General features: G+C 43.1%; 5 protein-coding genes across 10 annotated transcripts; 2 read left to right on the top strand and 3 right to left on the bottom strand.

The window, feature by feature from the left end:
* Positions 1-2,541: 2,541 nt before the first annotated feature.
* LOC115665737 (ATP-dependent Clp protease proteolytic subunit 5, chloroplastic) lies at positions 2,542-6,741 on the bottom strand. 2 transcript variants are annotated; one of them, XM_056318873.1, is made up of 9 exons: positions 6,497-6,741; positions 5,136-5,222; positions 4,939-5,053; positions 4,740-4,832; positions 4,515-4,560; positions 4,339-4,411; positions 3,534-3,568; positions 3,349-3,437; positions 2,542-2,963 (listed from the first exon to the last, which is right to left on the bottom strand). In XM_056318873.1, the coding sequence occupies exons 1-9, from the start codon at positions 6,628-6,630 to the stop codon at positions 2,760-2,762; spliced, it is 876 nt and encodes a 291-aa protein (XP_056174848.1). In that variant the 5' UTR covers positions 6,631-6,741; the 3' UTR covers positions 2,542-2,759. The 2 variants fall into 2 exon arrangements, with proteins under 2 accessions (XP_056174848.1, XP_030443436.2); XM_030587576.2 differs by having other exon boundaries at positions 5,136-5,249; positions 6,497-6,740.
* A 2,039-nt stretch (positions 6,742-8,780) lies between these two features.
* On the bottom strand, positions 8,781-9,679 carry LOC115665736 (pectinesterase inhibitor). Its single transcript, XM_030587575.2, has one exon. The coding sequence runs from the start codon at positions 9,576-9,578 to the stop codon at positions 8,895-8,897; it is 684 nt and encodes a 227-aa protein (XP_030443435.1). The 5' UTR covers positions 9,579-9,679; the 3' UTR covers positions 8,781-8,894.
* A 1,875-nt stretch (positions 9,680-11,554) lies between these two features.
* On the top strand, positions 11,555-16,091 carry LOC115676203 (DEAD-box ATP-dependent RNA helicase 24). Its single transcript, XM_030599088.2, has 5 exons — positions 11,555-12,357; positions 12,814-14,042; positions 14,949-14,988; positions 15,240-15,657; positions 15,766-16,091. The coding sequence occupies exons 1-5, from the start codon at positions 11,733-11,735 to the stop codon at positions 15,815-15,817; spliced, it is 2,364 nt and encodes a 787-aa protein (XP_030454948.2). The 5' UTR covers positions 11,555-11,732; the 3' UTR covers positions 15,818-16,091.
* An 830-nt stretch (positions 16,092-16,921) lies between these two features.
* LOC115676062 (beta-carotene isomerase D27, chloroplastic) lies at positions 16,922-19,194 on the bottom strand. 5 transcript variants are annotated; one of them, XM_056312465.1, is made up of 9 exons: positions 18,984-19,194; positions 18,825-18,917; positions 18,560-18,664; positions 18,344-18,446; positions 18,141-18,236; positions 17,963-18,054; positions 17,767-17,847; positions 17,478-17,546; positions 16,922-17,187 (listed from the first exon to the last, which is right to left on the bottom strand). In XM_056312465.1, exons 1-9 carry the CDS (start codon positions 19,101-19,103, stop codon positions 17,050-17,052), a joined length of 897 nt encoding a protein of 298 aa, XP_056168440.1. In that variant the 5' UTR covers positions 19,104-19,194; the 3' UTR covers positions 16,922-17,049. The 5 variants fall into 5 exon arrangements, 3 of the variants coding, with proteins under 3 accessions (XP_056168440.1, XP_056168448.1, XP_030454781.2); XM_056312473.1 differs by having other exon boundaries at positions 18,137-18,236; positions 18,387-18,446; XR_008816819.1 differs by having other exon boundaries at positions 17,138-17,187; positions 17,953-18,054.
* Positions 19,195-20,844: 1,650 nt separating this feature from the next.
* LOC115676189 (pentatricopeptide repeat-containing protein At1g02370, mitochondrial-like) lies at positions 20,845-24,023 on the top strand. Its single transcript, XM_030599076.2, has 2 exons — positions 20,845-21,192; positions 22,472-24,023. Exons 1-2 carry the CDS (start codon positions 20,920-20,922, stop codon positions 23,705-23,707), a joined length of 1,509 nt encoding a protein of 502 aa, XP_030454936.1. The 5' UTR covers positions 20,845-20,919; the 3' UTR covers positions 23,708-24,023.
* The last annotated feature ends 37 nt before the right edge of the window (positions 24,024-24,060 follow it).

Here is a 24,060-nt window from a genome sequence, read left to right as displayed (position 1 = left end):
CAGCGAGGTCTACATATTTTCATGCTATGAGGGAGATAGGGAATAAGCCCTATTTGTTTTCAAATGAGACAGAGAGACCTATTTGTTTTCAAATTATAACTAATTGAAGAAACAAAGAGAGAGAAATATATGAATTTTCACGTCAAGTGAATTATTGACATGTGTCATCTAGCTCAGCAGTTTCACGGTAAAATTAGACGAAAGTTAACAAAGTGTAAATGTGTCACGCGTGTACCAATTTGAATTTTTGATGACCTAACAATTAGTTCATGGTAAATTTGTCACATGCGTATTAATTTGGAGTTTTTAGTGATCCAAATTTGGGGTAAATTTGTCATAGATACCGGTTTGGGGTTTTTTGTGATATTAACCCTAAAAATGACACAACCCCTTTATATGTCCCAAAAAAAACTCAATTTTCTGCTATCCAAACAAAAAAAAAAGACTCTGACAAAAAAAAAAACAAAAAAAAGACAACTTTTTGCACATCCTAAGATAAAACCAACTTTTTGTTCGTGGGATAATACCCGTTACAAATTTAGATTTATTCTCATTGTTAAATCGTTCATCCAACGTGGCTTTCGTGCATAGCGAATCACGTCAAAAACCATTTTTCCGGAAAAAAATTAGTCGCGTTTTTCGGTGTTCGGGCGGAAAATGTTTTCCGTGAGAAAACATTTTCCTTCCCCACCCCAAATCCTTCATTATTTTGAGAAAAATGATTTCCTCTTTGAAGGCAAAATTGCCCATGGGAGGGAAAATGTTTTACGTGGGAGAGAAGAAGTGGATCGCCGGTCACCGCCACCGGCCGCCCGCCGCGCCGCCGCCGCCGCCGCCCGCCGCCGCCGCCGCCGCCGCCGGCCGCCGATCGCTAGGCGCCGCCGGATCGGCGGTCGCCGCCTACACCGAGAAAATATTTTCCGAAACTTTTTCAAATTTTAACGAACACCAGAAAATTGTGTTCCGGAAAACATTTTCGGGAAAATGACTTAGGAAAATATTTTTCAAAAGGAGAATATTTTCCGCAAACGAACGGAGCCTTATTCTCATTGTTAAATCGCCATGCGTCATCCGACGTGGCTCATCGCATTGACGCGCATAGCGAGTCACGTTAAAAATCACGTCGTTTTTGGCACAAAATACAGAAAAAAAGAAATTAGTAAGCAAATGTAATAAATTAAAAATAACGCAGTTTTTTTTGTTGGTGGACGTGGCTCGCTGTACACGTCGGCACGATGAATCATGTAGGAGTTGACGCGTGGCGAGTAAAAGGTTGAGTTTTTTTTTTTCTGGACATTTAAAAGTTTTTGTTACTTTTGTCCCTGGAAAATAAAGGCAGGGCTTTCTCAACGGGACGTTTCTAAGATCCTATTACTTTTGTCTGAAGTCTTGTAAACAAAAAAGGTTGGATTTTCTTTGCATTTGGTGTTCCAACTTTCAAGTTCTCTGTCTCTCACTTGCAACAGAACTCCCGAGGTGTGTTTGTTGGAGTAAAAAAAAAATTTCAAAATTAATTTTCCGGGACTATTTGTCAACGAAAAATCATTCATGGTCAAAAAAATATTCATAAATATATAAAGGTGAACTTGCTAATCTGAAAATGGGGAAGCATTTTGCTTTTAAAAGATTTTCATGAGAAGCATTCCCTTTTTCATAATTTTTTTCTTGAAATAAACATACCCAAAGATGGTACCATAAAATCATTTTGATGCCCAAATTCATTTTAAATTGATGAGATAGACGGAAACTATATTATATAATTTTCCGAAAATCCATCTACATCACTGACCTCTGAGTACGTGAGAACTTTTCGTCACCGTAAGCGTGTAGAGATATACACCAAAAAGGGAGACGACATCCATAACAAAGTTAGTAAAAACAGGGAGAAAGAAAGAAAAGATGGTAAGTTCTAAATTGGTGGACGAGCCCAACAATACTCCTGAATAGCTCGAAATTTCTGTTCGTCTAAGAAAGAATAGGGGACACATCCACTAACACTACCCAATGTCTACACGTTCTCGAGGATTTTGACCACAATGCATTCTACTGCAAATCGCAGTCGCCAGTGCCAACAGAGCATGATTCAGGAGAGCCAATAGAGCAAAAATTGCTTTTATAAAATCAGGATCTGCCCTGCTAAATTCAAAGCCATAACTCAAGGCTTCCGAAACCTAAACCCTGCGGTTCACCAGTTCTCATGGCAGAGTGACATATCCACACTCTTTTCATTAACATTTGTATAGTAGGAAAGCACGGAGTTGGGGAAAGCTGTTGCGAAGTGCACAGAAAAGTGAAAGGAAGGCAAAAATCTACAAGATGAACTGGAAAGTTGCACAGCTCTCGTCTTAAAATTACGTAGATCCTGAACAAATTATTGTGCTCTGGAAATTACAAGAGATACACCGAGATTGAGGATTGGCAAGGACCACATTAAAGGGACCAAGGAAGACAACTTAGCTCCTGCGACATCACGACTAGGTCAGAACGACATAGAGCAGCGAAAAGCTTTTGCCCATGCATCAAAATTGAGGCCAAAAGAAATAAGTAGCAAAGTTGAGATTGAACTTATCACAGCCAAGCAGTACCTGTATAGTAAACTAATTTGTTCCCCAAAAAACAAATCTAGCCAAGATGAGCTCCATTCCTATTTTAAATTCGTGCTGCAGGTATCAACCATTGTTTAGCACAAATGAACACTTGAGGATGAAAATGGTCAACCCTCCAACAACCCGCCAAGAAAGCTTAGATATAAGGTGGCTTCATGAATCTGCTGCAGCTGCCAGAGGCTGAAGAGCTTTGAGAGGATTCATGATCACACCATCAATAAGTCCATATTCTTTGGCTTCCTTGGCACTCATGAAGAAATCACGATCTGTGTCCTCGTTGATCTTCTCAAGACTTTGACCCGTGTGATAAGAGAGATAGCCATTAAGGTTTGCCTTATGATGCAGCATTTCATTTGCCTGGTAGTTAATTCAAATTTCCACCCATAATCAGAAACATAACAGAAAGTTTCACTGACTGAAGATTCAACACTGGACAGACCTTCAATCTATAAAATTAAGTACAGTCATTTCCCAAGAGAGATGTGCATTTCATTCAAGTTGAGAGATTCATACAGACTACAGATGTAGCGTGTGAATGAACTGGAGCAGTGATTTCATTGCGACAATTACTCATGTGAGTGCTTGTGCACATGATCGTGTCCACACCCACAAGTTCGTTTTTCCTTGTCATACATGCGCATCCATGCCCTGTGCACATGGATGCCAATAGGTGTATGCATGAAAACTCATGGGTCTACGTATCAATGCAAGTGATGTTCATGCAGGCTGCACATAGACGAACCTGGATATCTATGTCAGTTTGTCCACCTTGTGCTCCACCAAGAGGTTGATGTATCATTATTCTTGAGTTTGGCAAACTATATCGTTTCCCTACAGTCACAAGTGAGAAAAGTACTGTCAGGATCTAAAAGCATAAAACATACAGAGCTTCACAAAGTGAGGATATAGTTCATGACAATAACCTACCTTTGGTCCCGGCACTTAGTAAGAATGCCCCCATACTGCAAAGAAGAGCATGGATCGATCAACCAACAGATACTGAGACTGGCTAAAAGAGTTCAAGTAATTTAATGAACAAACAGAACAAAAAACCATGCTATTGACAACAAAACATCGAAGTTCAACATTTGTCTTCTAATTCCACCTTCATGCTACAATCCTTACAAGTCACTTCAAAAGTTCTGATCTCCTTATGGTAGCCTTTGTAGATTATACTTGCAGACAACCTTAAAACAGGTTTCCTCATCTCATTCCCCTTGCAACACATCGCCTATCTCTTACCCGTTTGGATGTAAGATGGGTCTTCAAAATTCCACATAGATAATGCATGGAGCAATCATGTGCCTGATGTACATGCACACTCTTACCACTTAATAGCTTATAATTCAGGGTTGAAAATCCTTCAACATCTTGCCTCCACTCTTATACAGGTAGTATAAAATATTAACACTGCAGCTGGTAGCATCTTTAAGTGCTTTCAGTTGAAAACTCAAATCACTAAATGCATCCACTACATTCTACACAGGTAGAACAAATCGCATCACCTTCATAAATGCGAAACATGAATTTGACAATCTGAAGCTTCACTTCTAAAGCAGCCGTTAAAAACATTATATTGAGCATCAGTACAATTGCCTAGTTCGTTCAAAAACCTCTAGGCAACCATTGTATTACCCCTACAATGACCGCAAGCTTTCTAAAAGACTAACAAACGGCATTTCTTCTTGTGGCATACCAAGGAAAAACAGAACCTTGTCAAAGGATATGATACCTAGCTGCAAGTCCAACACATACAGTGGAGACATCGGGACGAATATGCCTCATCGTGTCAAATATAGCCATACCTAAGAGACAAAAGGTAAACAAGTCAACCAAGAACCATGCCTTTGAAGACCAAACTATACAAAAATGAACCACCAAAAGAAAGCTCCCATGGTAAGGACATACCAGCTGTAACAGATCCTCCAGGAGAATTCACATACATTACAATATCCTATTCAATGATAAAGCAAATGTGTAAGAGCTCATAATACAATTGCTTATAACCTGTAAAATGCCAATACATGCATTTACAATCAAACTGCCTGGGAGCATACGAGAAAGTATATGAGCGCGCGTCATTGTCAATGCTACAAGATGTTTTTGCCAGGTATAACGAGAGACTAGAAGGACCTTGTTCGGATCAACAGCATCTAGATAAAGAAGCTGAGCAACGATTATGTTGGCCATGTCATCATCAACAGCACCACCGCAGCGTATTATTCTCTGTCAATCCACCAGATACCATCATAATATGCTAAAAGGCCAGTTAAAGTTTTGTGACAACCGTCGAGCCATAGGTGAAAACCAACACTAGAGCAAGGAAACTTACATATTGGAAAAGCTGGCTGATTACGCTCTGAAAACGCTCTTGTACCATTGGCGGAGGCCCTTGACCTTGTGCATAAGAAGGGAAGTATGGTGAAGATGGAATTTGCAAATCCTCCCTAGAAAAACGAACCAATAATCATGAAGCACAAAATACCCTGATTTAATCAAAAGTCGGAAAAATTTAAAACTGACAACTACCTTATGGACCAAATGCCCTGCCGAGAACTCCTCTCTGGAGCCCAGAACTCACCCGAATAAACGGCCTTTACCCGCTGAAGATTCTTTCTGTTGCAAACAAGCTTGTTAAATTTCCTGCAGAGTTTACAGTACAAGAATTGTTCATCAGTAACAGGGAAGAACTATCATCAAACTCCATCACATTGAATCATATTATGAGACAGACTTCTGACAGTATTCCAGACACTTCATTATGCTAGGACTGCGAGAACAGAACCCAACGAATGAAATTATTAGTAGAGCGAAAGAAAATTCTTCCTTTTTTTTTCCAAAACAAGAACTTTCAAATTCCTATTTTCCAAAGCAATCTCGCACTCGGGTCAGCTTTCTGCAATCGTGCATTCAAAATGGACTATCTATTGCTTCAGAATCACATGTACGCCGTAAAACCGATACTTGAAAACCAAAATGCAAGGTCACCTACTACTAAAGCTAATCGCAAACTCGATTGCGCTTCAAGAACTTTCAAATTATTAGCAGAACGAATGAAAATTTTCCTTTTTCCAAAACAAGAACTTTCAAATTCCTATTTTCCAAACCAATCTCGCACTCGGGTCAGCTTTCTGCAATCGTGCATTCAAAATGGACTATCTATTGTTTCAGAATCACATGTACGCCGTAAAACCGATACTTCTGAGCGGTCAAATCGAAAACCAAAATGCAAGGTCACCTACTACTAAAGCTAATCGCAAACTCAATTGCACTTCAAGAACTTTCAAATTATTAGCAGAACGAATGAAAATTTCCCTTTTTTCCAAAACAAGAACTTTCAAATTGCTATTTTCCAAAGCAATCTCGCACTCGGGTCAGCTTTCTGCAATCGTGAATTCAAAATGGACTATCCATTGTTTCGGGATCACTAGTACGCTCTTAAACCGATACTTCTGAGCGGTCAAATCGAAAACCAAAATGTAAGGTCGCCTCCTACTAAAGCTAATCGCAAACTCGATTGCGCTTCAAGAACTTTCAAATTATTAGCAGAGCGAAAGAAAATTCTTCCTTTTTTCCAAAACAAGAACTTTCAAATTGCTATTTTCCAAAGCAATCTCGCACTCGGGTCAGCTTTCTGCAATCGTGAATTCAAAATGGACTATCCATTGTTTCAGAATACGCTGTAATACCGATACTTCTGAGTTCTGAGCGGTCAAATCGAAAACCAAAATGCAGAGGTCGCCTACTGCCAAAGCTAACCGCAGACTCGATTCCGCTTCGATTCACGCTTCGGCATTAGGCAAAACCCAAAGAAACCCTCAAAACCCGCCCCCCTCGACCGCGGGGCGGTTTTTGTCCCCCCCCCCGGGCAAGACCAAGGCGGAGAGTACCTGGAACGAAGCTGCTCCGAGGCGGCGAGCGCGAGCCTGGGAGAGTCGAGGGAAGAGCTAGGGTTGGGGGAGGGAGCGAGGGAGGTGAATCTGAGAGGCGAGGAAGCCGTCGACACGCACGCGTGCGCCGCCATCTCCTCCTAATCGCTTCCGGTCTCCGCGCCGCCCTTCGATTTATGCTACAATGGCCGAGAGGTCAGCGGGAGGGGGAGGGGGAGTGGGAGTGGGAGTTATCCGAAGTGGGTTTAAGAGGAGAAGGAGAAGGAGACGGCGGTTTGTTTTTTTTGTGGCAGTGATAAGAAGATGGGTAGAACAAGAAACCACTCCTCCGATTACAACTAAACTCGATAGCAACACGAAATCAGGAATCGCCGAGACCGGACCGGACCGGACCGAATTGGCGTATTAGGTTCGAACTTCTTAAAAGTGAAATCGGTGTTCGGACGGTCTGGTTACCAATTATAAAGGGAACCGGACCAACTATGTATATTTTTTTGATTCTTTTATATCTTCAAAATAATTAATAAAATGTGAATTAAACCTCAAGTGAAGTACGTTTTTTTGTTCGTCTTTTCAATTTGAGAATCATTACCGATGTTTGATCATTCATGGTTGCAAAATAATCATTATCTCTCGATGATTTGTGGGTTTAGTTTATTGTTTTCGATCTGAAATTTATAAACCTGCTATTTATTTTTTTTGTTTATCGTAGAAGATATATGAGCACATAATTAGGTTCCTTTTTAACTAAAATCTTTTTCTAAAAAAGTTGTGGGAATACGAAGAGATGGTATCAAGTAGTGGGAAAAAAAAGTGACCAGTTCCGTTGGATCGAAACGGTTCTCGAATCTAGGATCAACCGATCCGGTCCTCGATTCCCAGTTCCAGTGGAACCGGATTGGACTGAAAACTGATCACCCCTGGCAATACATTTATCTTCTCTTCTTCTCATCCAAAGCTCGACTAGTCGAGACCATCCCTGCCTTTCCCAATTGAATTGTGGCCATTGAAATAATGGAGACGATCGATTTCAAGATGGGTTAATTTTGAGATCAGAACCTTGAAATCGAGTTCAATTTGTTTTGTAAAATTTTACAAGGAATATTCCAAATAAAGGTACGAAATGCTCTTATTTTCTCAAATAAAGGCTATAAATGAACATTGTTTCGAATACGGTGCTATCATTTTCTCAAATAAAATTCTGAAATGGCTTTTGATTTGAACAAGGATATGAAGTGCTTATGTCAATTTCACGCAAGGATATGACTTTCCGGATGATCTAGAACATGTTCATCCTTTGCCTTTTTTTGAAATTTTTTCCTTTTTTTCCTTTTTCTCTTTTTCTTGCTTTTTTCTGGTTTTTTCTTTTTTTTTTCGTCGGTGGCTGGCTGCATGGAGAAGGCTAAGCGAGGGCAACCCTTACTCGACCTAGTGAGGGCCGTCCCTCGTGCCACCCTCGCTAGCCACATGAGGGATGGCCTCACATCAGCAAGGTGGCCTCGCCCAGACCAGGTTGCCTCTCACCTATGGCTAGTGAAGGTGGCCTTACTAGATTGGGCGAGGGTACCCTCGCCTAACCCTCTCCAAGCATCGCTGGTGGCCAGCGACTGGTCACTGGCAAAGAAGAAGAAAAAATCAGAAAATAGGAAAAAGAAAGAAAAAATAAAAAATAATTTAAAATTAAAATTATCTTTGGATGAAGATACCCTTGATTTGCCGGCTCCGGGTGCCGACCGGCGAGATCAAGTTCTTATATGAAATTGATATGACCACTTCAGATCCTTATTTAAGATAGACATGACTATGGCTCCGAGTGAACCAGACGTGCTGAAGACACCGGTCGATCTACTCTAAAACTTTGTAACGAGGGTTTGCCTAAAAGTCCTTGCAAGTGTTCACCATTCGAGTCCATGCAGTATTGGATCATCCTCCTCGCACATTTCATCAATGAAAGTTGGCCTAGCATAACTGTATAATGGGCCTTTTTCATTCATGAATCGTGATCATACGTTAGGTCAAATCACGAGTTTAACATGAGAAAGCAAGCATCTGTACATTTACATTTTCTCATGATCGGTACCGTCGATTCAATCGCGCTCAAACTCGAATAAAAAACCCTCGAATCATGCTTAATCGAATACGATTCCTGTATATTTTGCAGAAAACTATATGGTCTTTACACATTCGATCAAATTTGATTTCTACACATCTAGAAGGAAAGTATATAGTCCTTAGAGCATGCAGCGCATGCGAAAATCTACTGGTTTTTACGTAAAGTTGGAAGTTATGTATAGATCAAAGCGTGGATAGATAGACGCAACTGCGAAATGACATTCTGCGCAACAAGCACGGATTTGCAGCACATCCGCCGATTTGATAAATAAGATTCGCTCTACATTCACAAGCGAGCTTGAGCTGCAATGGCGAGACAGTTGCTCCCGAGCTTCTGCAGGATACGGTCGGCCCCCGTGAGCGGCGATTTCACGCTCATCTCGACGAACGCGTCGTCGCAAGTGCTGGCGAACGTGATCACGGCGCTGAGCTCGCTGTTCAGCGTGCCGACGTCGTGCGCCGCGATCGCCTTCTGCACGTTGGTCAGGCTGTCGAGGGCGAAGCCGTAGTTCTCCTTACAGGTGCTGAGGGCCATCTTCTCGGCGGGCAACGCGGAAGCATCGGCGGAGAGCGTGGCGACCTCGGCGGCGGCGCTCTTCGTCTTCTCCGTGCAGGCCTCGATCTCGGCTGCGAGCATCGAGAGCGGGTTGGCCGTCCCCTTGAGGTGGGCGCCGACGGAGGAGATGCAGATGCCGGGGTAGTCCGTCCGGTGGCAGATGTCGACCACCGTGTGGTCGACCGCCTGCGCGGCCTTGGAGGCGACGAGCGAGGCCAGGGCGTGGGACGACGGCCCCTTGAAGGAGGCGGGAGTTTGGGGGAGCTTCTCGACGGCGACGGACTTTAAGGAGGTGAGCTTGCGGGGCACGCAGACGGCGTCCACGACGGCGGGGGAGGAGGAGAGGAGGAGCAAGGCGGAGGCGGCGGAGACGAGGAGGAGCAGCAGCGCGCGAGATTCGGACGACGTCGCCATGGTTGTTCTCTCTCCGATCTCCAAGTATTGATTAAAGCAAAAGATGAAGGTCGACAGAGATTGTTTTGGAGGGGTAGAGACGGATGTAAATAGGGTTTATCGATCTGGTTTAACTTCGTCGCAACTTCCCAATGCTATTTTTCGGTGGCGAAACTAAATTTAACTGATTTTTCGTATTTTTAGCTAGGTCTAATTGGGACCTTTTGGATGGATGATTTGGGTGCTGATCTCTTTGGATATTGGTTAGCTTTAAATAGGCTATAAACACGTGCATGGGATGGAAATCCTCGGTGCCTATCCACGGATCTAGACAGCGTTCAGATTATCGGAATTCGTATTAATGTGTGTTTGTTGGTATAATTTGTGACTAAATACATTAACGGAATTCGTATTAATATGTTGTAATTTTGGTGGGTTGATGGATCAACGAATTTGAGCAAAAACGAGATACGTCTCTTCGGTTCATATATCTCTTGGATTCGCGTGAATCTCTTCGGTTCATGTATCTCTTAGATTCGTGTATCTACTTAATTCACGTATCTTTCGAGTTTATGTATCTCTTGAATTCTTGTATTTATTTAATTCATGTATTTGTTGGATTCTTGTATCTATTTAATTCAGTTTCGATACATGAATTCTAAAACTCCATAAATAGAGTTGAAATTCTTCGCTCCAAGCATTATCGAAAACACCCACATCTCATCACTTCATTTTTCTCTAAATGTGTTGGCTTCAAGAAGTGCTCGACAGAGTGTTGTTTGCGTAGTGCTAATTCAAACAGGTTCGAGGTGTTGTATCTTGAGAGGCATAGTTCGTCAAGCCGCTTAACACCAATAGTAAAAACTAATCACCTTAAAGAGATTCAGTTAGTTGCACCTCATCTTCGCTTAATTTTTGTAAGTGCTTTCTCAAATTTATTAATTTTTTTATTATAACAAAGAGTGTTACGTATTTCTTCCCTAAATAACATAATTTCTTCTTCTTCTTCTATTTCCAACACCATCAACCCACCCATTAGACACACTTCAGACAGCTTAAACATTGATTGCATATTCGACAAAAAAAAAATCACTGCATAATTCAGACATCCGAAAACCTAAATTAAGCATTCGAAGTTCAATGAACTCTCGATTTGTGTCTATGGTATAACATGAACGTGACTAATCTCAACAAGACACGACTAATAAAGCGAGCCACACGACATGACGCGATTAACACGACTATCAAACATGTCACCATATTTGGTACCAACACAATACTATGCATTGATCCTTTTATGATGTTAAACACATAAAGCACGTTATTACACGATAACTCGTGTCGGTGCATTTGACATCTTTTTAACATGTTTCTAGACAAATGAGGACATGTTACATTCAGAGCATACTATGGACCGATGCTTTTTTCATGTCATACGATTTTTGTAACCATGAATATGTTTTTTGTTTTGCCTTTTGTTCTTTTTAACACGTGTATTATTTTTATGAAATTTTAAGGATAACAAAAGAGTCTTTGGATACTAGCGTGGAACATGTCAAAATGCGTCGTATAAAAAAGATGAAACGTTAACAACACACGTTAGGTTTGTGTTTAGACGGATTAAGTGGATCGATTCGTGTAGAACATAACTTGTGTCATATCTTAAACGAGTTGACTCGTTGATGTCAAATCCAAACCCATTTAACTAAGACTTCGTTTGTTTCGGAAAAATAGATGATTTGAAAAATATTTTTGTGGAAATCATCGCTCGTATCGATTGAATAATTAGTCAACGAGAAATGTTCTCACTATTAACAAAAAATTATATTTTAATATTTTCGTGAACTATAAAAATATTTTTTTAATTCATTTTTGTGCACGGTAGAAATATTTATTTTTAGGAAAATATTGGCGGCCCATAATTAAGTTACCATTTGACCCGACTTCGTGACGGCCCAATCCGGGTAGCAAATTCGGGTCGAACGGAGGACCCGAAGAAACGCAAATCTGAGAAAACTGGGCGATGATGGATGCCAAAACCTTCCGTCAGTCGCACACAGCGAGTCAGCGACACCATCTCGAGCTTCTCTGCTTCTGATTCCGCCACCGTCTCCGACCTTCTCGATCGCCACGTCGATCTAGGGTTTTCCTTCCTCCGCTCCCTTCTCCGCGGCCATGTCGAAGAGGAAGTTCGGGTTCGAAGGGTTCGGCATCAACCGGCAGGCCACCTACAACTTCGAGCGATCCCAGCCCCCGCAGCGTCTCTACGTCCCGCCTTCCTCCCGCGCGCACGGCCACGACAACTACGAGGACACCGACCTCGACGACATCGAGTACGATGAGGGCGGGGGCGGGGGCGGGGGCGAGGACGCCGCCGCCGCCGCCGCCGAGAGGGAGGGCGGCGGCGCGGGTGGCGGGGGCGAGGAGATCGACCCGCTGGACGCGTTCATGGAGGGGATACACGAGGAGATGAGGGCCGCGCCGCCCCCGAAGCCGAAGGAGAAGGTGGAGAAGTACCGGGACGACGAGGAGGACGATCCGGTGGAGAGCTTCCTGCGGGCGAAGAAGGACGTGGGGCTCACGCTGGCGTCGGACGCGCTGCACGCCGGTTACGATTCGGACGAGGAGGTTTATGCGGCCGCCAAGGCAGTCGACGCCGGGATGTTGGAGTACGATTCGGACGATAATCCGATTGTGTTGGATAAGAAGAAGATTGAGCCGATTCCGGCTCTGGACCATAGTGAGATTGATTATGAGCCGTTCAGTAAGGATTTTTACGAGGAGAAGGAGTCAATTTCAGGTGAGTGTTGCAGACACTATTGCTGATAGGTCAGAATCTGCTTGATTGGTATCTTTCAGCTTGCTTTTTCTGCGTGGTAATTTTCCTTGCATAGTTAAATTATAGTCATTATTATAGGTAGAATTATTGGTTGCTCAGTTTCATCAACGTCTCTGCAGTCTCTCTTTAGTCTCTTGGGACAAGTATTCTGATGTTGTCTAGGTTCCAACCAGCGGAGTTGTCATTTTCGTGAATTGTGTGATGTGAATGTTTTTAGTATGACTGTACATGGGTGAATTACACCGCCCCCATTCCAATAGTTTTGACTGTTCCAAGTCACTGCTTAGTTTCCGAAATGAATACCCACATCACACCAACCGGATCTCCATGCACTGCAGTATTATGTCGAGTTCCTTGTCCTTTACCTTTTGTTATCTATGCTGCATGCGGTGTGACGCCCAAAATTTGTGCTTTTAGGGATGAGTGAGCAGGATGTCGCTGATTATATGAAGAGTGTGGCTATCCGGGTGTCTGGATTTGACGTCCCAAGGCCGGTCAAGGCATTTGATGATTGTGGCTTTTCTCCTCAACTTATGAATGCTATTGCGAAACAGGGATATGAAAAACCCACTTCGATACAGTGCCAAGCTTTACCAATTGTGCTCTCAGGAAGAGACATCATCGGTATAGCAAAGACTGGTTCCGGTAAAACCGCTGCTTTTGTGCTTCCTATGATAGTGCATATCATGGATCAACCTGAACTGGCGAAGGAAGAGGGCCCAATTGGGGTGATATGTGCTCCAACCAGAGAATTAGCACACCAAATATATTTAGAGTGCAAAAAATTTTCAAAATCTCATGGCATACGTGTCTCTGCCGTTTATGGTGGAATGTCCAAACTGGAACAGTTTAAGGAATTGAAGGCGGGATGTGAGATAGTTGTTGCAACTCCTGGAAGATTGATAGACATGCTAAAAATGAAGGCACTGACAATGTTGAGAGCAACTTACTTGGTTCTTGATGAGGCTGATAGAATGTTTGACCTTGGATTTGAGCCGCAAATAAGGTCTATCGTTGGCCAAATTAGGCCTGACCGTCAGACATTACTATTTTCAGCAACTATGCCTCGAAAAGTCGAGAAGCTAGCCAGAGAAATCCTCTCGGATCCCATAAGAGTTACTGTGGGAGAAGTGGGAATGGCCAATGAAGATATCACACAGGTTGTTCATGTCATTCCTTCTGATGCAGAAAAGTTGCCTTGGCTTATTGAGAAACTACCTGCACTGATTGACGAGGGAGATGTGCTAGTATTTGCCTCAAAGAAGGCTGCCGTGGATGAGATTGAGTCACAGTTGTCTCAAAGAGGATTCAAAGTTTCTGCTCTTCATGGTGACAAGGACCAGGCTTCTCGGATGGAAATTCTCCAAAAATTTAAATCTGGCATATATCATGTTCTTATTGCGACAGATGTGGCTGCTCGGGGTCTCGACATCAAGTCGATTAAGTCAGTTGTAAACTTTGATATTGCACGTGATATGGACATGCATGTCCATCGCATTGGTAGAACAGGTCGTGCAGGTGACAAGGAGGGGGTTGCATATACTCTTATAATGCAAAAGGAGGCTCGATTTGCTGGGGAGTTGGTTAATAGTCTGATAGCCGCTGGTCAGAATGTTTCAACGGAGCTCATGGATCTTGCCATGAAGGTAAAATTTGAACCTTGTGCTATTTTTGATATTACACATTTGTGACACCATTTACGCAGTCGATTGAGTGATTTGACGTCCCTTTGCATTTGTTATATTTTTGGAGTTTTTCAAAATGTGCAAAAATGCAAACTTTCAGTGTTACCCTTTCTTCCACATGCGTGAGTCCGGTGGGGACTTCATAATGCGTGCGAGTGATGTTGCATTGACAACTGACCTACATGATGCTGGCCCCTTGTGTTTTTGTCGACTATTGGTGGAAGAAGATATAGGCAGTCATTATAACAGGGGAAGGATGGAAAAGTGGGATAAGAAGAGAAATCGATGCCTTGTCACTCCATATTTAGCTTGAATCAACGGGCAATGTAGACAAATATAGGCTTAAGCAACAGTTTGAAGCTTTCTTGATGCAATAAAGAGACTTCTACCTTCCTCACTCTACTCATCCATCTCTTCTCCCCCATCCCGAATTAAACAGAAATGCATTGTTGCCTATGTTACATGGCAAATGCAGATCTTCCCAAACATGTGACTGTTGGCATCCATGAGAAAGAGTTGAGAGTGAAAAGATGGTGGAATGATTAAGATGGACAGCTTGCAAATAATTCTTTTGCTTTGCATGTTATTAATTTCAGCGCCTTTGTCATATGCTGTCATCTTCACTCTTTGAATATACATGTGAGATGGGCTTGTCCTTTTACAGGAGTTTACCCCTGAACTCTTGATACTCTTTCAATTAGACTGTTTTTTGTTAAAATTACTGAGACTTTTGCCCAGAAGATGTATTCAGACTCAAAATGTCCCATTTTTCGCTTGAAGTTCAGTTTGCTCTACCTTCAAGCTCTCTTGATATCATTTTATGAAGGTCCTAGGTTCTGATTAGTCATTTTATTTGTCAATTATCAGGATGGAAGATTTAGGTCCAAACGCGACTCGAGAAAAGGGGGTATGCTTTGTTTCATCTTGTCTGTGCAACTCGCTCCAGTTTTGATTTTTTTGTCTGAACATTGGAAGTCCTAGTTTGCAACATCTCTCTCTCTCTCTCTCTCTCTCTCTCTCACCCATACACGCACGCATGCACTGAATTGTGGTATATCATTTCTGTATTTCTCATAAAACATGGTGGAAAAAGTTAGAAAAACGTTATTTGCTAATTGATTGTTATGTTTCCTATTCATGGTATAATTTTTTAAGCAGGTGGGAGAAAGGGTCGGGGAAGAGGGGGTGGCGGTGGCGGTGGCGGTGGCGGTGGTGGTAGAGGCGTCCGTGGAGTGGATTTTGGTTTGGGTATAGGATATAATCCGGAGTCAAGTGCATCGTCTCAGAATGCTCCAAGTCGACCAGCAGCTGTTAACTCATTGAAGACTGGGATGATGGCTCAATTTAAAAGTAACTTTGTGGCTGCTGCTTCTAACTCCCAAAATCAAGTCATAAGTAGCAGTTCAAACATGCAAGCGAGCAAGAGACCGGCGATGACTGGATTTGTATCTGGTGGTACTATAGGAGGAGATGCTTACAAAGGTCAGACAACTAAGTCATCTAGTACTCCCGCATCAGGAGTAAATCCTACTGGTCAGAGACCTACAGAGAATGCTGGTCGTAGAAGTTCAGAAAGGTTAGCTGCATTTCCTGCATATGTCCATTATTTGGTATATGTGCTATCATTAAGTGAGTCTATGCGAAATGGGTTCTTATTACGTTTTGTTTGTTTCCAATTCTGCAGCAGTAGAGATAAAACGAGGGAAAGGCGTCGTCCCTCTGGCTGGGACCGTTGATTTAATGAAAGCTAGACCTATGTTGACAGAATCTTTTAATCCCTGAAGGATTGTCCAGATGTTATTTTGTCTGTAATTTTGTAGGTTGAGTAAGTTTCTCATCTGTAAGTTAATGTTCAAATATGTTTCATATCTACAGCATTGAAAATCCACTCCAGATGTAGCAGGAGTACATGAGTTTTTTACTCTTGTACAAAAGCCGCGTTTCTCTTCTCTGAAAATTCTTTTGAAAGAATCCAATTGAAGTAAAAGAAATGCAAGATTTCTTTGTTTATGACTCTTGGATTGCCCAGGAGATGCGGCTCGAGGGGTTCCTGGTTTAATGCATGCCTGGTTTGTAATTCTACAGGTAGTTGTACCTCTTTTCTTGTAGGATTCAAGTTAGAGGGGAGTCATCACGGTGTTGTCGCTGTTGAATGACAACGCTCCCATTGAAAACTGCGATACCTTCTAAAAAAATTACGTATTCTCTGTCTGGCTCTACCATGGTTTATTCCCATAGTGCATCACTCTAAGATGCTTGAAGGTGGCGTCGTGTCGCGGATGGTACTTCTCTTTGTATTTATGCTACTTGGGAGCAGGATCATGATTTCTATCTCCGCCTCCATGGCTGAAAACGCAATGCAGGCCAAGGTCAGTCCCAGCTCCTGATTTTGAATGTCGGTCGAGGTACTTCAACCCTTACTAACCAAAGTCCCTAAATCAAACGAGCTCAGTTCTTTCCAGAGCTAGCTGCATAACTCTCTATGCCCGTCCATGATGTCCTCTGGTCTCTAAATAGGTTGCCTTCTTTCGTCAAAATTTTATCTCAAGTGTAAATTTTTTTGTGATTTACTGTTGCGTTCGGAATATCTAGAAGGACATCATTACTTATCGAGAACATATAAGGGTATGTTTCCTTCGTGATTTGAACCTTTGGCAGGAACAATGCAGTTGTTATTTAGTCCGCTTGATGCCACATTAGTATGACATGGCTTTGGTTAGTGCTTCAAAAGAACAATTCAGGATTCTTTCATTCTGTATCCGCCATGGTGAAGTAATATCCAGAGGTTGCTAATCTACGTGCTCTTTATAAGATCGTATCCTACCACGATCACAACAAAATTGGGCCGATTCAATCATCAATCTCGTCATAAGAAACTGCTGATTGCCATATGCATAGACTTCTTCCAGAGTTAATCCTAATCCACTTCAGTATTATGTATAGTGCTTGCTTTTGCATATGTGCACAATCATGCCTTTGGGCATTGCCCTAACTCAGTGTTCTGCATGACTTCTCTCCGTCGGATAGCGTTGGGACAAATCTCCAAGCAAGGCTCCTTGAGGGCTGCATCTTCTTGAGGCCGCGGAGGATGAATGCCAAACTTGAACTGCCATTGGAAGGAGAAATCTTCAATCAGTTACTACCAATTGAGAGTAAAACTGCAAGAGATCGATATGAATGACACAATGCCCGACCACCAAAGATCAATCCCCTCCATTCCTGCCCCCGTCTATTTTCTGTTTAACTCTATCCGTTTACTCTATGGACCCTCCTTTTGAAGAAAACGATGCAAGTAGCACCGGATTCGTGGAACAAGAATTTCCCCCGAGAACGGCCTACAAACGAAGACTAAAGCTGGCACGAGAAGCAGATTTCACGAGTTAAATATGCAGATACCTGGCAGCTGTAGTCTTCAAAGTTTGGCTCCATGAGCAAGGGAACCCCCATGTAGTCCTTGAAGAAAGACTGGAAAGAGTTCATTGACATTAGACAAACCGTAAGACCCCCTCAGAAAGAGATGAGCCTCTTTTATTTCGCTTATTTCAGGAGGTAACAGCACATTTTTCATGGATAAGAGGGAAAAAATAGCTAGAACTCAGAGTTTGATGCTTTCCATGTTGGGGTCGAATCAACTGAATCTCTGTTTACTTAAGAACTGTCCGTTTCATTAGGGGACATCACTAACCTGCGTGGGAAGCTTACAAGTATTGACGCAAATCCCGACGCACTTGCTCTCCTCCAAATACTTGCATCTCTCCACAAAGACCTGTATTGCATATCATTGCATCATAATGTGGATCCACAGCACCCATTTCTGGGCCACTGCTCTTAGATACATTCTTCATGGTTTTAGAGACAGGTAAAGGCGTACTACGTATTACCCCACTTTGACAAGAGGCACCATCAGGAAGGTCGACAGAATTGACCGTGCATTTTCCCATGAGCCATTGACAAGTGAGTGCAGTCACTCTTGCTTGAGGACGACACACGCATCAAAACAGAACTCCATTAGCTCCAAAGAAACACTGTCGTTTAACACAAGCAGGAAGACTTACCAACCATCATTGCAGCTAGCTTTCCTTCTCCTACTGGCGCGACGAGCAATTGGTAAAGCTCCAGCAGGAACGGAGGGAACAGCGATCGTAAAATCCGAACCTGTTGCCAGCACCAGAAGTTGTAGATGATTCCGAAATCAACGATCGGTTTCAAAGTCATTCCTTCTCATCATCAACCATCGAAATGAAATGCCTCATAGCCATTACACATTGGAGCCGAACAAAAATGCACAGGGAAGAGAGAGCAAACCACAAAAAGATGCAGGCTTTGCTCTTCCAAGCACAAATTAAGCATGTCCTCACACACACCCTTTACATTTTATAGATAAAAGCAAGCAACATATATCAGGAAAAGCCATTCGATTGTCCAATTTCTGCTGATTTTTAGAAGAAAAACCAAGGCGGTGCAAAAGGCGGGTATACCGCTGCATCTCTGGTGTCGGAGTTATTGGAGCCCTTCATCATGAGGCGGTGGGCGACTTCGATCAGTCCGTCGTATCCCGGCTTCTCCGAATCCCATCCGACCTCCTGTTAACAGCAGCCCTTGAAAGCAAACACACCACGACCATCACCACCCCAACAAAAACCAGCGACAACAAACAACGCATTGAAATAGCTGCTTGGACTTGCTATCCCTGCTTTTGTTTTCTCTTTCGTTTCCTTAATTCGGTGTGGGAATCGAGCTGACCTTGACCATCCTGCTGCGGAACAGATTGAGGAGCAGATCATCGAACGCGCCAGGCTTGTATTCAGCCCTCGAAGCCGCATCACCTGCGGCAATCTGATGAACACGACCCCATCGGCATCATAGCCACAAAGAGAGAGAGAGAGAGATGAAGCAGCGCACCGTCTCGGAGTGGAGAGAGAGACGGGTGGTGGGGAATCCGGGGCTCGCTCTGCGCGGCGGGGGATGGCGGAGAGAGAAGGGAGACGCGGGGACGGGAGAGAGAAGAACCAGTGGCTTCATCCTCAGAATTCGAGAAATCGATTTGGGTCATTTCGCCGGAGCTGTCGGGTCATCCCCGGCCGGAGTTTCGCTTTGCACGGTCAATTCCCGACTCGAACTTTAACCATGTTAGAATTTCGAAGACGACAACAAACGACTCCTACGGTGAAATCCCATCTTCCATTGGGAAGCTCGTCCAATTCTTCCATTTGGATCTTAGCGCACCAATATCAAACTCTCTCGGGAAATTCCCGCCGCCAATTAATCGGCCAAATTCCAGCTGAGATCTAACAAATTAATTGGCTGAATTCCTGAAGACATCTCTTGACCTCGGAAAATCTTACTGCTCTCGACTTGCAATCAAACAACCTGGATGGCACTTTGCGAGTGGGACTGCTACTCAAAACTTCAATATTTAACGATGTTGCTACTCTTGTGATTATTGAACGCTAGCCTGTCCATCGTTGGGCTTGGCTACTAGCAACTTGAGTGAGCTCCACATCTTCTTGTCATACCATAGTAGGTTGCAATGGTTGGACATATCCCAAAATAGCATTTATGGGCCGACACCACCATGTGAATGGAGGGGATAAGCAACGCCCCGCTTTACTATTTTATAAGTCATTCATGAAAAAATATTTTTAACGGAAAATGAATAATTTGTAAAATATTCTCTTTAAAATAACTGTTTATATCGCTCGCAAAAATAAACTAATGAAGAATATTTTTGTCGTTCATGAATATATTTTGACATACATTATTACCGATAATAAAAATATTTTACATTGACTAATTATTTCAAGCGATACAAACGATTAATTTTTAAGGAACTTTTTTTAAAAATATTCATTTTTCGCGTAACAAACGGAGCTTCGGTTTATCGCACGTTTTTGCTAAACGAATCTTCAAATGTTTCGAACTTTGCTGAGAGAGACACTTCATTTGATAATTTAAACCCCTGATTTGTAGGTTTATGCACATTCATAGTTAAAAAAAATAAAATAAGACATTAGTATCGCCGCCTCGTCTTCCAGAAAATGCATAACGCGCCGTATTTCTTATTTGCGGTTTTTTTTTTATCCATTTTCAAACCCTATTTAATGTTCCCATTGGGGTCTCAATAAATCTGAATCGTCCATTCATGAAGTCCAAAAATTTCATAATTATCCCTTTTTACACAGCTTATGATCTGAATGGACAGGACATGAATGATATTCTCTATTCTTACCAGGATTTCGTCGGATCCCGTCCGTTTTCTTCGAGAAAACGATGTTGTTGGTGAAATTACATGAAGCCGAATGAATATGCATGCGGGGCTCACTCCCAAACCCTCGCTAAACCGCCGCCGACGGGCGGTATCCATCGGCGAATAAGGCGAACCCTACACGACGTGTTGCCTCCTGATTCACGAGGCCGAGGTGGCTGGCATGGCATCGAAGGAGGCGAGGCCGCTACGGATTTGCGAGCTGGAGACACCGATGCATCCCTGAAGCGCTCGGTGACAATTAAGAGATTTTAGCTTGAATTTTTACCATGGTTCATTTATAAGCATGGGCTGGATTGCACTTTCATGATAACTTTTAACAAGTTGACAATTATTCTTTGATCTTTTGAAGGGGTTCCAAAACACGGTGTATTTTTCGGGTTTCAAAACGACAAAACGGTTCATGAGCAGGACTTCACTAAACGACATGCCTGGCAGTTTGAGATGAAACGGTGCGTTTTCAAGGCTAGCTCAGCTTTTCGTCGTATGCCACTCTCGGTTCTCTAAACCCTCACAAAACCACAGCCCCCCCACCACAAACAACCGTCGGAGTGGCGCTGATCGGCGAAGAAAATGAATCCCAGCCGACGTATAGCCTCCCGATTGACGCACCTGAGGCGGCTGTCCGCGGTGGCCGAGGCTCCGAAGCCGGCCGCCGCGGCGCCGCCGCCGGAGGCGAGGCCGGTGCGGATTTACCGGAGGCTGTCTCCTCTGGCGGGTTTCGGCGGGAGCGTGCCGAAGACGCTGAACGAGTACATCATGGAGGGACGCAAGCTGAGCAAGCTCGACCTGGTGAGGTGCGCCAAGGAGCTGCGCAAGTACCGCCGCTACGAGCACGCTCTCGAGGTTCGTCCGATTCTAGCCCGAATAAAATGAATACCTCTCGCGATTTCAATCCCTCCGTCGAAGCCTGGTGCAGTCGCGGTGATGCGGATTTGTTGGATTGCTATAGTCCTTGTGATGTAGGTGAAAGTGGAAACCTTCTGATGCTCGAGATATGTCTGAGTGATAATGTGCATATGCCGTTCGATTTTTGGTCAATAGTTCAGTCGGCGTTCATGGTTTTTCCCCTTGATCAGCTGTTGATCAGGGGTTTGATAGAATTCCCGGCTTCTCGGCGAAGCCTTTCGAAATTGACAGACAAGGAGAGACCGGCGGAGGGAGATAGAAGAAGAGAAACGAATGATGAGCTTGAGAGAAGAGATGGAAACTGATTAGGGATTTGCTCATTGAATCGGGGTGTTGTGCTCGAATAATTACGGCTGCCTCAACAGTGCAGTAAAAGCTTTTTAACCGAGCGATCGCCGTAGGCACGTTGGGCTCCGTGGCTTTCTTTAGCTTCCCTTGCATCTCAGGAGTCAATTGCATTGAATTCTAGCTTCCAGGCCCTATGCTCATTTGTCTGGGGTGATAGAGACATACATAGATCTATTCTCAACGTAGAAGATCATCTACCGGTTTATGTGAATTTTTTGTTTCTTTTGTGTGGGTGTGAGATCTGACAATCTATAGATCATGTGTTCCTTTTTTGGCTATCAGGGTTCACGGATTAAACTTAGTTACATGCTTGACAGCAGGGAATTAAGATGTAGAAGATCGTAAGAGAGCATTTTATGAAGGTTTAGAGTTTGATATGTGCCCCTTTGATTTTCTTTTCGTTTTCCCTTTCAATCGGTCTGATACAGGCACCTTGGCCAGGAAGGATGAAAATCTAATGAAAGCCATAGGAGAGAGGGAGAGTTTCATATCGTATGGTGGAATTTAGAGTCCATGAGGAAATTTATGTTGAAATACAGACTCCAATGTTCCATTTGTCAGAGTCGATTACCTTTGATTTTTTCCTTGTGACACAAATATCGGAAATAAATTTCCTTGTGACGGTTGTGTCAACATACTCAATTCTTTTGGATCCCAGGTAAACTGATGCTACATATTTCCTCCATGGTGCATGAAAGCTTTTGTTTCCTTTTTAATAAAATTTACTATGATGTGCACCTTTGATTTGGTTCCGAGTTAATTTCATGAGGATCAATCATCATCATTTCTTTTTATGTGCATTGGCACACTTAATTGAGTATGTTGATGTAATCGTGTACCCATCAATGTCTTCCTGCCTCAATTGCAGGTAATGCAATGGATGGAGAAAAGAAATATCAATTTCGCATATGCAGACCATGCGCTGAACTTGGACCTGATATCAAAGGTCAAAGGGGTAGATGCAGCTGAGAATTACTTTAATAGCCTCCCAGAATCTGCCAAAAATTTAGTTACTTATGGAACTCTTTTAAACTGCTACTGTAAGGAAGCTAATGAAGACAAGGCATTGGCCCTCTTCAATAAAATGGATGAACTAAACTTCTCCTCCACTAGGTTGGCTTTCGGCAATCTTATGACATTGTACTTGAGATTGGGCAAGCCTGAGATGGTCCCTTCACTTGTAGCAAAAATGAAGGAGAGAAAAATTTCCTTGGACAGTTATGCCTACGTATTATGGATGCAGAGTTATGCAAGTTTAGATGATATTGAGGGAGTAGAAATGGTCTGGCAAGAGAGATTGAATGATTCAAGTCAGTGTGACGATTGGACCGTGTACAGCAACCTAGCCGCGATCTATGTCAAGGCCGGACTATTTGAGAAAGCTGAGTCAGCTCTGAGGAATCTGGAAACTTTCATGAAACCCCAAAGCCGTGAGCCGTACCACTTTCTGATCAGCCTGTATGCAGGCACTTCTAATCTGAAGGAGGTGAATCGGGTATGGGAGTCCTTAAAGGTGGCTTTTAAAATGCCGACCAACTTCAGCTATCTTATAATGCTGCAGGCGCTTCATAGACTGAAGGATGTAGAGGGTTTACTAAAATGTTTCAAGGAGTGGGAGTCGGGTTGCTGCAGTTACGATGAAAGGTTAGCGAAAGTCGCGGTAAGTGCATGCCTAGAGCATGATATGCTAGAAGAGGCTTCAAGACTATTCGATGAGGCCATTAGGAGGAGCAATAGACCATTTTTCAAGGGCAGGGAGGTATTTATGCTCTACTTCTTGAAAAAAGGTGAGGTAGATTTGGCTATGGAGCACTTGGCTGCAGTTATTGCCAGAGCAGAAGGTGAAGGGTGGCGTCCTGATGCAGTTATCACGGATGCATTCCTGAAACACTTCGAGGAAACTAAAGACACCGACTCCGCTGAAAAGTTCTACGAGCTTTTGAAGAATGAAGAGGGTGTCAAGGTGATTGCCTCCAAGGTGTTGCTCAAAACTTATATAGCAGCTGGCAGAACGGCTCCAGAGATTCGTGAAATGCTGGAAAGAGATGACATAATAATGGACGACGAGCTCTATAATTTGTGCGAAAAGGTGTGTGCCTCATGACTACTGCGCCGGGAGCATTACTGTGGGCACGGATCAGTTTGACGTATGCAATTAGACAATCTTTGCGCAATTCGAAGTTCACAAGAGCTCTTAGTCGTCGTCGCTGGCATGCATTTGTTTGCTGTATGCATGGGCCCGAAACATTTACTGAGATCTTCTGTTGATTGGGCACCGGGAAGTGTCGGCCTAACGGTCATCGTTGCTCACTCTGTTAGCAGAGAGCACTTTGATGTGAAAGTATATGTCGAAGTGGCCCATAATACAGGCTGTATCAGAACATTTATTTTGAATTAATTTGTAGTGAGCTGTTCTGCAACTGCCATATTTCTTGGAAGTTCCTCGTCCCAAAGCAT

This window comes from Syzygium oleosum, unplaced genomic scaffold (genome assembly GCF_021117445.2).
Source record: "Syzygium oleosum isolate NSW1041296 unplaced genomic scaffold, Sole_v2.1 Sole_v2.01, whole genome shotgun sequence".
Classification (NCBI taxonomy): domain Eukaryota; kingdom Viridiplantae; phylum Streptophyta; class Magnoliopsida; order Myrtales; family Myrtaceae; genus Syzygium; species Syzygium oleosum.
This window is presented reverse-complemented; position numbering and strand designations above follow the sequence as displayed.

What these genes read in the sequence shown, in the direction of transcription:
- LOC115665737 (XM_030587576.2), bottom strand. Translation starts at nt 6,630, where the DNA reads ATGGCGGCGCACGCGTGCGTGTCGACGGCTTCCTCGCCTCTCAGATTC. An exon ending in TGGAGGATCTGTTACAGCTG is followed by an intron (nt 4,412 to 4,514) that starts GTATGTCCTTAC and finishes TTTGTCTCTTAG; the next exon opens with GTATGGCTATATTTGACACG. An exon ending in ACTAAGTGCCGGGACCAAAG is followed by an intron (nt 3,438 to 3,533) that starts GTAGGTTATTGT and finishes TTGTGACTGTAG; the next exon opens with GGAAACGATATAGTTTGCCA.
- LOC115676189 (XM_030599076.2), top strand. Translation starts at nt 20,920, where the DNA reads ATGAATCCCAGCCGACGTATAGCCTCCCGATTGACGCACCTGAGGCGG. An exon ending in GCTACGAGCACGCTCTCGAG is followed by an intron (nt 21,193 to 22,471) that starts GTTCGTCCGATT and finishes CCTCAATTGCAG; the next exon opens with GTAATGCAATGGATGGAGAA.
- LOC115665736 (XM_030587575.2), bottom strand. Translation starts at nt 9,578, where the DNA reads ATGGCGACGTCGTCCGAATCTCGCGCGCTGCTGCTCCTCCTCGTCTCC.
- LOC115676203 (XM_030599088.2), top strand. Translation starts at nt 11,733, where the DNA reads ATGTCGAAGAGGAAGTTCGGGTTCGAAGGGTTCGGCATCAACCGGCAG. An exon ending in GGAGAAGGAGTCAATTTCAG is followed by an intron (nt 12,358 to 12,813) that starts GTGAGTGTTGCA and finishes TTGTGCTTTTAG; the next exon opens with GGATGAGTGAGCAGGATGTC. An exon ending in GGTCGTAGAAGTTCAGAAAG is followed by an intron (nt 15,658 to 15,765) that starts GTTAGCTGCATT and finishes CCAATTCTGCAG; the next exon opens with CAGTAGAGATAAAACGAGGG.
- LOC115676062 (XM_056312465.1), bottom strand. Translation starts at nt 19,103, where the DNA reads ATGAAGCCACTGGTTCTTCTCTCTCCCGTCCCCGCGTCTCCCTTCTCT. An exon ending in TCCGCAGCAGGATGGTCAAG is followed by an intron (nt 18,665 to 18,824) that starts GTCAGCTCGATT and finishes TGCTGTTAACAG; the next exon opens with GAGGTCGGATGGGATTCGGA. An exon ending in GAAAGCTAGCTGCAATGATG is followed by an intron (nt 18,055 to 18,140) that starts GTTGGTAAGTCT and finishes GTCGTCCTCAAG; the next exon opens with CAAGAGTGACTGCACTCACT.